The sequence below is a fragment of the Triticum aestivum genome, chromosome 1D, assembly GCF_018294505.1.
Source record: "Triticum aestivum cultivar Chinese Spring chromosome 1D, IWGSC CS RefSeq v2.1, whole genome shotgun sequence".
Classification (NCBI taxonomy): domain Eukaryota; kingdom Viridiplantae; phylum Streptophyta; class Magnoliopsida; order Poales; family Poaceae; genus Triticum; species Triticum aestivum.
This window is the reverse complement of record NC_057796.1, coordinates 448,768,058-448,779,907: the sequence shown is the minus strand read 5'-3', so window position 1 is coordinate 448,779,907 and position 11,850 is coordinate 448,768,058. Positions and strand designations below refer to the sequence as shown.

Genomic DNA, 11,850 nt, shown 5'->3' with positions numbered 1-11,850 from the left:
GGAGATGCACTTAGGGGAGTGGTTGTACTCGACGTCGAGCTCCAACTTTCGGGAGGAATACGGCCATGCCATGGGTATCCGGTGAAGAAGTAGACGGATTTGTGATGTTGGAGGTTGTGGCTATCGTTTTCAAAGCTTTAGACCACAGCGACAAACTGAGTGCCCGTAACTTTTGCTGGCCACCCACAACTGATTACAGCAATCCGGCCATGGTCATTTTCGCAGCAAAATCCCTTTGTGCAGAAGCTGCCATGTGTTCCTGAAAGAAGTGCCACGTGGTTCCGAAGAACCCGTCATAAAAAACATTCGCAAATGCCATGCTTCATGCTTCCCAGGGAACATTAGTTGGCTAATGGGGTCCTAAATAGATATTTCCTCCCCTCTTCCCAAAAAAATAAGACAACTTAGTGCCCGTAACAAATTTAGCAAGTCCATGCCTGACACCCGGTTTTTCTTAAAAGGAAGGTCCATGGGTGATTTTATGCCGGCATCAGGTGCCGTAGCGACGAAGAGTTGCCGGCCTGCGGAAACGCCGAGCTCCGAAAAATGGGCCCCTTCCTGGATTCGATCCGGAAAAGCGCCCGCCGAGAGAGATACGTTCTCAGCAAGTGGAGACGCATCGTTTTCTCAGGCAGGCAGCTTCCACTCGGCTTCGGCGGCCGGCACGCCACACAAGACGCGAACCCTCCCAACCGCGTCAACGACATTCCTGGCGCTGGCGGATAACCCAACGGCGTCGCCGTCACCTCACCTGTCACGTCCCGTCCCAGCCAGCCAAACCAGACCAAGACCATTCTTCTGCTACGAAGATACACACAGGGCCAACAGCTATACAGCTATACAACTATACAAGGGATTCTCATTTCGTATGCACTATCACTATGTACGGCCATATATTTACATCACTTTTCACCCTGACGAACAAGATGGATATGAAGACATCCGGTCGTCACCTTCCATCCACTAGGAACGCCATTTGCAGTTACAGTTCCGACTGGTCGCCGAGGTCGGGCTCCCCGCAGAAGGCGTCGGGCTCGAAGGACCTCGCGGCGGTGTCGCTGTACACCCCGGGGATGGCCCTCCCGCCGGCGGGGTTCTCCAGCGGCTCCCTCGGCTTCTCGGTGTTGGCGTAGAGGAGGATGCAGAGGGTCAGCGACACCGCCAGGCCCACCAGGGTGAACTTCACTCTGTTCAGCACCGGCTTCACCTGAAGAAGAAGCATGCGCTACCATGTTAGTTTTTTCCCCCCTTTTACAGCATGACCATGCAATGCAAGTATGACTAATATCATGAAACTTAGTTCACGAAGGGGTGATGTCAAAAAAAAAAACGGTTCACGAAGGGGTCAGTGTTACACAGAAGGTGGCCAGCACGGCGCGGCTTGAACTGAGATAGGATACTGGAAATAGACAACATTATCAGGGAGAAGACTTGAGATGATGCAAAGACCAACTGTTTCTTATTGCTTCGTCTCGTAAGCTATAATGCGTAGCCTGTTACACCAAACAAAGTCCCACAGAAAGATTCCTAATGCATGATTTAGTAGCTCCCAGTGGCCCATGGCTATCACAGTTCAATACTACTTTTCTTTATAGAAACAAACATGGCAGTTTAATAATGTTGCATCATTTTAGAAACAGACTGGTCCAGATAACGCCCATAAAAGGTAGATCCAAGCAATCGGTTCTTTATACGAGTATATTCTTGTCAATAATTACACAGCTCATGCCATGTGCATACACCATTCAATATTCATTTCCCTAGCTTCTTGACAGGTATCTCAACAGAAAAGAAGCACTTTGACAGTTAACATAATCGATCAGACTAAAGTGGACTAGGATGCCAGAGGTTAACATATATGATGTCAACTTACAGAAAATGATCCGAGAAGACGATCACGAGCTAGAACTTCTGGGGTTTTAACCCATATCTGCCAAGAGTAAGAAACAGAGTCAGGATGCCAGAGCTAATTCCAATGCCTGGTGCTGAATATGTACATTATTTTCTCATATCTCCATGCATAAATTAATCTAGTCAGCATGATATCTGCAATAACATCATCAACAATGAAATCAGTGAAGGGGGTAACCTAACCCATCTAGACTAAAAAAATAGCCCTGTTTTAATAGCATCAGCGGAACGGGTTAATACTATACGGGTGAAATAGATCGTCATGTTTACATCATAACTTCTGTTAAAGGTAGCTGGGTTTCTTTACTAAATTGCTCCACGCTAGAGTTGCAGCATAAAATGCATGAAGTGTATGAATCAAAACAAATGAAGCATCGTCATAACCAACAGAACTGAAACTCCATCTATAAGTTAATGTGTACTCTTCAGAGACGATTAATTAATTGGCATCCAGTGAAAATGTGTTTTTGGTATATCATCTTTGAATTTCATAGCAATGTTGGCAACAAAGTCCATTATGTGAGGCTTCAGTTACAAAAATACATAAGCATACAAACACTTCAGTAGTACATCAGTAATTTCAGGCACAGAGTTATGCTGAATACATCAGCAGTTTCAGGCACAGAGTTATACTGAATACATCAGTAATTTCAGGCACACAGTTATAGTAACTTATAAGGAATTAAACAAGTAGTGTGAATGATCTTTTGGTGGCGTGATGCTACTTGTGTCACTTGCTCGGTGATCTTTAGGTGGTGTGATGCTACTTGCGTCTCTTATTTAGTGATCTTTTGGTGGCGCAATGCTACTTATGCCTCTTATTCAGTGATCTTTTGGTGGAGTGATGCTACTTTTATTACTTATCCAGCTTCATACTTTGGTGGCGTGATGCTACTTATATTATATTGGGTGCTGCCTGTCGCTTCTCTAGTTCAAATCCCTTACATCATCAATAATGAAATCAGTGAAGGGGGTAACTTGACCTATCTAGAGTAAATAAAACAGCCCAGTTCTGATGGCATCCGACGAATGTGTCAATACTACAAGGGCGAAATAAGTTTTCTCATGTTTACATCACAGCTTACGTGCAAGGTAGAATAAAGAGTTAATTGGGTTTCCTAACTAAGTTGCTCCTCCTTAGAACTGTAGCAGAAAAGTGCATCAAGTGTATGAATCAATAGAAATGATGATTTGGTATAACAAACTGAAAAGGAACTCCATCGACAAGTTAGCATATATGCTTCAGAGATGACTGAATAATTGGCGTCTATGAAAATGAGCATGCTATGTCATCTCTGGATTTCTATATCAGTCTTGCCAGCAAAGTTCATCATGCGAGGCTTCTATTATAAACATACAGAAGCGAAGGTAACACTTCAGCACTTGGTAAGTACCATTGAACATCAGTAATTTCAGGTACAGAGTTCTAACTTATAAGCAAGCGAACAACTATTGTGAATGATATTTTGGTGGCGTGATGCTATCTCGGTCAATTACTCAGTGGTCTTTTGATGGTGTGATGCTAATTATATTACTTATCCAGTGATATTTTGGTGGCGTCACGCCACTTATATTATACTGTATTCAGCGCCGCCAGTCGCTTCCACAATTCAAACCCCTTACATCCCGCTGCTTGGTTCACTAAAAGCCAGTTGCTCTTGAGCAGTCATAGCATCTGAGGGTCGTCAGGTCAGCATGTTACCAGAATAAAAAACAGATCACAGAAACGAGTGATCAGGAGTATCATCTCACCTGCCCGTCGTACCATCCCGTCTCCTCATCTGCGAGGAATCAAGCGCATAATTCAGGCACAGAGACACACAAACACACCAATCAGAGGGGAATATGTAAAAATCGGGCGGGCGCCTCACACTCGACGGTGGCGCTGAGCAGGCGGTTCCCGACGTAGGCCCAGCCGAGGTACATCCTTACGACGGCGAGCGTGACGGCGAGGATCCCGGAGCCGGTGGCCCCGAGCGCGAGGTGCAGGGCGTCGCCGCCGACGCCCCCGCGGCCGCCGAAGGCCGCGACGGGGAGGCCGACGAAGAGCGCGAAGGCGGCCCCCGTGAAGGCGAGGCGGGAGCAGTAGAGGCGCAGGTCCCCCGCCGCCCAGGAGAAGGGCTGCGACGCGGCCAGCGCCTCGTACTCGTTCACGGGCCGCTGCTCCGGGGGCACGGGGCACCAGTCCGTCCCCGCCGAGCTCCCGTTCCGCGACGGCGGCACCGCCGACGCCGCCGTGAAGCGACGCCGGGGCCTGGCGAGGCTCGGGGCGGGGTTCGGGAGCAGCGGGAGGAGGCGGGGGGCGTGGAGGGAAGGCGAGGCGGCCATGGGGAAGGGAAGGGGGAGGGAGGGCGGTACAGCGAGCGGAGCGAGTGGTGGCGAACCGGAAGCAACCGCGGCGGCTTGGAGTGTAGGTTCAGCTCGGGCTGGCTCGGTCGCGGTTTTTGCGTGGTTGCCTCTCCCGTGTCCGTGCCGTGTGCAGCGAGTCGACTGTTTCTGTTTGGACTTGGGGCTTGGACGGAGCTGGACTGTAGAAACGTGTGACACTGGCACATGGGCGAACACTTCGTTTGGCATTCCATGGTTTACATGATATTTCTACTTCTTGCAATAGTATATACTAGAAGCTGTCTAGTATATTTCTTTCCACCCCAACAAGTGTGATTCGTCCCCCTATATTTCATTTCCCGTATTATTTGATTATATAAAATACATATCTCATTACTAACAGTCAGTATAGATTGACGGCTAGTATATTACAGGCATGAAATAAATTTAAATTACCTCATAGTACCAATATTATACATATTCACATATATTATTATCCAAACAATCAAAAGGGAGCAAGGAATGAGATTAACTCATTTTTTTAATATACGCATAAATACCATATGAGAATTTCTTTGCACATGATGTAACTTCTCCCTGGTGGGTTGTGCTCACCCAGACCCATCTCCGGTGCCCATCTTCTGGTATATAGGTCATTTTGACCTAGAAAAAAAAAGAGGAGGACTTTCGGGACGGAGCGCCGTCGTCTCGAGGCGAAACTTGGGCAGGAACACTTTTGTCCTCCGGCAGAGCGATTCCGCCGGGGGGAACTTCCCTCCCAGAGGGGAAAATCATCGTCATCATCATCACCAACAACTCTCCCATCTTGGGGAGAGCAATCTTCATCAACATCTTCAATAGCATCATCTCATCTCAAACCCTAGTTCATCTCTTGTATTCAATCTTGTTACCGGAACTATAGATTGGTGCTTGTGGGTGACTAGTAGTGTTGATTACATCTTGTAGTTGATTACTATATGGTTTATTTGGTGGAAGATTATATGTTCAGATCCAACATGCTATTTAATACACCTCTAATCTTCAGCATGATTATCATTTGTGAGTAGTTACTTTTGTTCTTGAGGTCACGGGAGAAATCATGTTGCAAGTAATCATGTGAACTTGATATGTGTTTGATATTTTGATAGTATGTATGTTGTGATTCCTTTAGTGGTGTCATGTGAACGTCGACTACATGACACTTCATCATATTTGGGCCTAAGGGAATGCATTGTGGAGTAACAGTTAGATGATGGGTTGCGAGAGTGACAGAAGGTTAAACCCCAGTTTACGCTATTCCGTAAGGGGCCGATTGGATCCAAAAGTTTAATGCTATGGTTAGAATTTATTTTTAATACTTTTCTCGTAGTTGCAGATGCTTGCGGGAGGGTTAATCACAAGTAGGAGGTTTGTTCAAGTAAGAACATCACCTAAGCACCGGTTCACCCACATATCAAATTATCAAAGTACCGAACACGAATTAAACCAACATGGTGAAAGTGACTAGATGAAAATCCCGTGTACCCTCAAGAACGCTTTGCTTATGATAAGAGACCGTTTTGGCCTGTCCTTTGCCTCAAAAGGATTGGGCTACCTTGTTGCACTTTTGTTACTACTATCGTTACTTGCTCGTTACAAATTACCTTGCTATCAAACTACTCTGCTACTTATAATTTCAGCACTTGCAGACACTACCTTGCTGAAAATCACTTGTCATTTCCTTCTGCTCCTCGTTGGGTTCGACACTCTTACTTATCGAAAAGAGCTACAATTGACCCCCTATACTTGTGGGTCATCAAGGCTATTTTCTAGCGCCGTTGCCGGGGAGTGAAGCGCCTTTGGTAAGTGGAATTTAGTAAGGAAATATTTATATAGTGTGCTGAAATTTATTGTCACTTGTTACTATGGAAAACAATCCTTTGAGGGGTTTGTTCGGGGCATCTTCACCTCGACCGGAACCACAATTAGCTACCCCTCAACCTACTGCACCTACTGAAAATATTGAATATGAAATTCCTTCGGGTATGTTAGAACAACTGCTAGCTAATCCTTAAGCAGGAGATGGAACCGAACATCCTGATATGCACTTGATATATGTGGAACAAATTTGTGGATTGTTTAAGCTTGCAGGTTTGCCCGGAGATGAAGTTATGAAAAAGGTTTTCCCTTTATCTTTGAAGGGAAAAGCATTGGCATGGTATAGGCTATGTGATGATATTGGATCTTGGAATTGGAATCGATTGAAATTGGAGTTCCACCAAAAAATTTATCCTATGCATCTAGTTCATCGTGATCGGAATTATATATATAATTTTTGGCTTCGTGAAGGAGAAAGTATCGCTCTAGCTTGGGGGAGGCTTAATTCAATGTTATATTCATGCCCCAATCATGAGCTCTCAAGAGGAATTATTATCTAGAACTTTTATGCTCGGCTTTCTCGTAATGATCAAACCATGCTTGATACTTCTTGTGCTGGTTCTTTTATGAAGAAGACTATTGAATTCCGGTGGGATCTTTTGGAAAGAATTAAAATCAACTCTGAAGATTGGGAACTCGATGAAGGTAAAGAGTCAGGTATTAAGCTTAAGTATGATTGTGTTAAATCTTTTATGGATACCGATGCTTTTCAAAAGTTTAGCACTAAATATGGACTTGACTCAGATAGTAGCTTCCTTCTGTGAATCATTTGCTACTCAAGTTGATCTCCCTAAAGAGAAGTGGTTTAAATATCACCCACCTATTAAAGAAGAAATCAAAGAACCGGTACCAGTTAAAGAAGAAACTATACTTTACAATGTTGATCCAGTTGTTCCTTCTGCTTATATTGAGAAACCACCTTTCCCTGTTAGGATAAAGGAACATGCTAAAGTTTCAACTGTAGTTAACAAAAGCTATATTAGAACACCTAAACCTGATGAACAAATCAAATTAGAATCTAGTATTGCTATGATTAAAGATCTCTTGGAAGAAGATGTAGATGGGCATGTTATTTACTTCTGTGAAGAAGCTGCTAGAATTGCCAAACCTAATAAAAAGGATAAACATAGACCTGTTGTTGGCATGCCCGTTGTCTCAGCTAAAATAGAGATCACTGTTATCATGGTTTATGTTACATAGGTGCTAGTGTGAGTGCTATTCCTTACACCTTATATCAAGAAATTATGAATGACATAGCACCCGCAGAGATAGAAGACATATATGTTACTATTAAACTTGCTAATAGAGACACTATATCACCAATTGGGATTGTTAGAGATGTTGAAGTCTTGTGTGGGAAAATAAAATACCCTACTGCTTTTCTTGTTCTTGGTTCCCCACAAGATGACTTTTGTCCCATTATCTTTGGTAGACCTTTCGTAAACACCGTTAATGCTAGAGTAGATTGTGGGAAACAAACTGTCGGTGTTAGTTTTGGTGATGAGTCTCATGAGTTTAATTTTTCCAAGTTTAGTAGAAAACTTCATGAAAAAGAATTGCCTAGTAAAGATGAATTAATTTGTCTTGCTTCTATTGTTGTGCCTCCTACTGATCCACTAGAACAATATTTGCTAGACCATGAAAATGATTTACATATGCATGAAAGAAATGAAATAGATAAGATTTTCTTTGAACAACGTCCTCGGCTTAAACACAATTTGCCTGTTGAAACTCTAGGAGGTCCTCCTCCACCTAAAGGTGATCCTCTGTTTGAATTAAAACAATTGCCAGACACTTTGAAATATGTTTATCTTGATGAAAAGAAGATATATCCTGTTATTATCAGTGCTAACCTTTCAGAACATGAAGAAGAAAGATTATTGAAAGTTCTAAAGAAGCACCGAGCTGCTATTGGATATACTCTTGATAATTTAAAGGGCATTAGTCCTACTCTATGTCAGCACAAAATTAATATGGAACCTGATGCTAAACCCGTTGTTGATCACCGACGTCGGTTAAATCCGAAGATGAAAGAAGTGGTAAGAACGGAAATATTAAAACTTCTGGAAGCAGGTATAATCTACCCTATAGCCGATAGTAGATGGGTGAGTCTTGTTCATCGTGTCCCTAAGAAAGGAGGTATAATTGTTGTTCCTAATGATAAGAATGAACTTATTCCACAAAGAATTGTTACAGGCTATAAAATGGTACTCGATTTTAGAAAATTAAACAAAGCAACTAGAAAAGATCATTACCCTCTGCCTTTTATTGATCAAATGCTTGAAAGATTATCTAAGCACACACATTTCTGCTTCCTTGATGGATATTCTGTTTTTTCACAAATACCCGTTTCTTGACCTGATCAAGAAAATACCACTTTTACTTATCCCTTTGGAACCTATGCTTATAGACGTATGCCTTTCGGTTTATGTAATGCACCTGCTACCTTTCAAAGATGTATGACTGCCATATTCTCTGACTTTTGTGAAAAGATTGTTGAGGTTTTCATGGACGACTTCTCTGTTTATGGGAAGTCTTTTGATGATTGTTTAAGCAATCTTGATCGAGTTTTGCAGAGATATGAGCAAACAAATCTTGTCTTGAATTGGGAGAAGTGCCACTTTATGGTTAATGAAGGCATTGTCTTGGGTCATAAAATTTCTGAAAGAGGTATTGAAGTGGACAAAGCTAAGGTTGATGCAATTGAGAAAATGCCATGTCCTAAAGATATAAAAGGTATTCATAGTTTCTTAGGTCATGCTGGTTTCTATAGGAGATTTATCAAACAAATTTCTAAAATTTCTAGGCCTCTTATGAATCTTTTGCAAAAGGATATTCCTTTTGTTTTTGACGATGATTGTTTAGAAGCCTTTGAAACACTCAAGAAAGCCTTAATTTCTGCACCTATTGTTCAACCACCTGATTGGAACTTGCCTTTTGAAATTATGTGTGATGCTAGTGATTATGATGTTGGTGCTGTTCTAGGACAAAGAGTTGATAAGAAATTGAACGTTATTCATTATGCTAGTAAAACTCTATACAGTGCTCAACGAAATTATGCTACTACTGAAAAAGAATTCCTAGCAGTAGTGTTTGCTTGTGATAAATTTAGACCTTATATTGTTGATTCCAAAGTGATTGTTCACACCGATCATGTTGCTATTAAATATCTTATGGAAAAGAAATATACTAAACCAAGACTTATTCGATGGGTTCTCTTGTTACAAGAATTTGATTTACATATCATTGATAGAAATGGAGCTGAGAACCCCATAGCTGATAATTTATCTAGGCTTGGAAATGTGCCTGCTGACCCACTACCTATTGATGATAGTTTTCCTGATGAGCAGTTAGCTGCAATAAATGTTGCTCATAATACTCCTTGGTATGCTGACTATGCTAATTACATTGTTGCTAAATATTTACCACCTAGCTTTACTTACCAACAAAAGAAAAAATTCTTCTATGATTTAAGACATTACTTTTGAGATGACCCACATCTTTATAAAGGAGTAGATGTTATTATTAGATGTTGTGTACCTGAGCATGAACATGGACAAATCCTACGGAAATGTCACTCCGAAGCTTATGGAGGGCATCATGCTGGAGATAGAACTGCTCACAAGGTATTGCAATCTGGATTTTATTGGCCTACTCTCTTCAAGGATGCCTGTAAGTTCGTCTTATCTTGTGATGAATGTCAAAGAATAGGTAATATCAGTAAGCGTCTAGAAATGCCTATGAACTATTCACTTGCTGTTGAACCATTTGATGTTTGGAGATTTGATTACATGGGACCTTTTCCTTCCTCTAATGGGTATACACATATTTTGGTTGCTGTTGATTATGTTACTAAATGGGTAGAAGCTATTACAACCAGTAGTGCTGATCACAACACCTCTATTAAAATGCTTAAGGAAGTTATTTTCTCAAGGTTTGGAGTCCCTAAATATTTAATGATTGATGGTGGTTCACACTTTATTCATGGTGTTTTCCGTAAAATGCTTGCTAAGCATGATGTTAACCATAGAATTGCATCACCCTATCATCCTCAGTCTAGTGGTCAAGTTGAGCTTAGTAATAGAGAGATAAAATTAATTTTGCAAAAGACTATCAATAGGTCCAGGAAGAATTGGTCTAAGAAATTAGATGATGCACTTTGGGCTTATAGAACAACATATAAAAATCCTATGGGTATGTCTCCTTATAAAATGGTTTATGGAAAAGCTTGTCATTTGCCTCTTGAGTTAGAACGTAAAGCATATTGGGCAATCAAAGAACTCAATTATGATTTCAAACTTGCCGGTGAAAATAGGTTATTTGATATTAGCTCAGTAGATGAATGGAGAACCCAAGCTTATGAAAATGCAAACTTATTCAAAGAAAAAGTTAAAAGATGGCATGAAAAAAGAATCCAAAAGCGTGAGTTTAAAGTCGGAGAATATGTTCTTTTGTACAACTCTCGTTTTAGATTGTTTGCAGGAAAACTCCTCTCAAAATGGGAAGGCCCCTACGTTATCGAGGAGGTTTATTGGTCTGGAGCCATCAAAATAAATAATGCCAAAGGTTGTCAATGGGCAACGAATAAAACATTATATCTCAGGTATGCCCATTAATGTTGAAAATAATATTATCCAAATTTTGACACCGGAAGAACACATAAAGAGTCCTTCCGAAACACTCCAGAATCGTGAAAATAAGGAGGTACGTGATACGGTAAGTAAATGGACTCCGAAAAATCTGCAAAAATATTTTTTGTCAGTTTTGGAATAATAGAGAAATAGGAAAATAAGAAACTTCCAGGAAGCGTACCCTGGTGGGCACAAGACACCAGGGCGCGCCCAGGTGGGTTGTGCCCACCCGGGACACCTTCCAGACTCCGTTTTTCTTTCGTATGCTTGTCCTCCCAAGATAAAAAATCTATATATACTCCCCGAACCTGTTAACCACCGTATCGCGGAGAAATCCTCTCTTCTCTTTTCTTGCTGTTTTCTGCGCAGTTCTAAAAATATGTCGTCCCAAGACTCCGAAGGAGAGGAGCTATGTTTCACATCTCATTGCTGACCCAAAGACCTATGGGGACCTATCCCCTTATGGCCGAACTACAGATGACGAGGAGGATGCTCACTTGATGAGGATCGCGTAGGGGAACGTAGCAGAAATTCAAAATTTTCTACGCATCACCAAGATCAATCTATGGAGTAATCTAGCAACGAGGGGAAGGGGAGTGCATCTACATACCATTGTAGATCGCGATGCGGAAGCGTTGCAAGAACGCGGATGAAGGAGTCGTACTCGTAGCGATTCAGATCGCGGTTGATTCCGATCTAAGCGCCGAACCATGGCGCCTCCGCGTTCAACACACGTGCAGCCCGGTGACGTCTCCCATGCCTTGATCTAGCAAGGAGAGAGGGATAGGTTGGGGAAGACTCCGTCCAGCAGCAGCACGACGGCGTGGTGGTGGTGGAGGAGCGTGGCAATCCTGCAGGGCTTCGCCAAGCACCGCGGGAGAGGAGGAGGACATGGAAGAGGGGGAGGGCTGCGCCAGAACTTGGGTTGCTGCTGCCCTCCCACCCCCACATATATATAGGGGCAAGGGAGAGGGGGGGCGGCCCCCTCAGATCCAATCTGAGGAGGGGGCGGCGGCCAGGGGGGTTGCCTTGCCCCCCAAGGCAAGGGGGGCGCCTCCCCTTA

General features: G+C 42.7%; 1 protein-coding gene across 1 annotated transcript; it reads right to left on the bottom strand.

Annotated features, from left to right (window-relative positions):
* Nucleotides 1-831: 831 nt before the first annotated feature.
* Nucleotides 832-4,134, bottom strand: LOC123182815 (uncharacterized protein ycf36; the record flags this gene model as incomplete). Its single annotated transcript, XM_044595485.1, is given in 4 exon segments — nucleotides 832-1,207; nucleotides 1,874-1,930; nucleotides 3,664-3,692; nucleotides 3,783-4,134. Coding segments are annotated over 4 exon segments (663 nt in total), but the record flags the coding sequence as incomplete, so codon positions are not given.
* Between the last annotated feature and the right edge of the window lie 7,716 nt (nucleotides 4,135-11,850).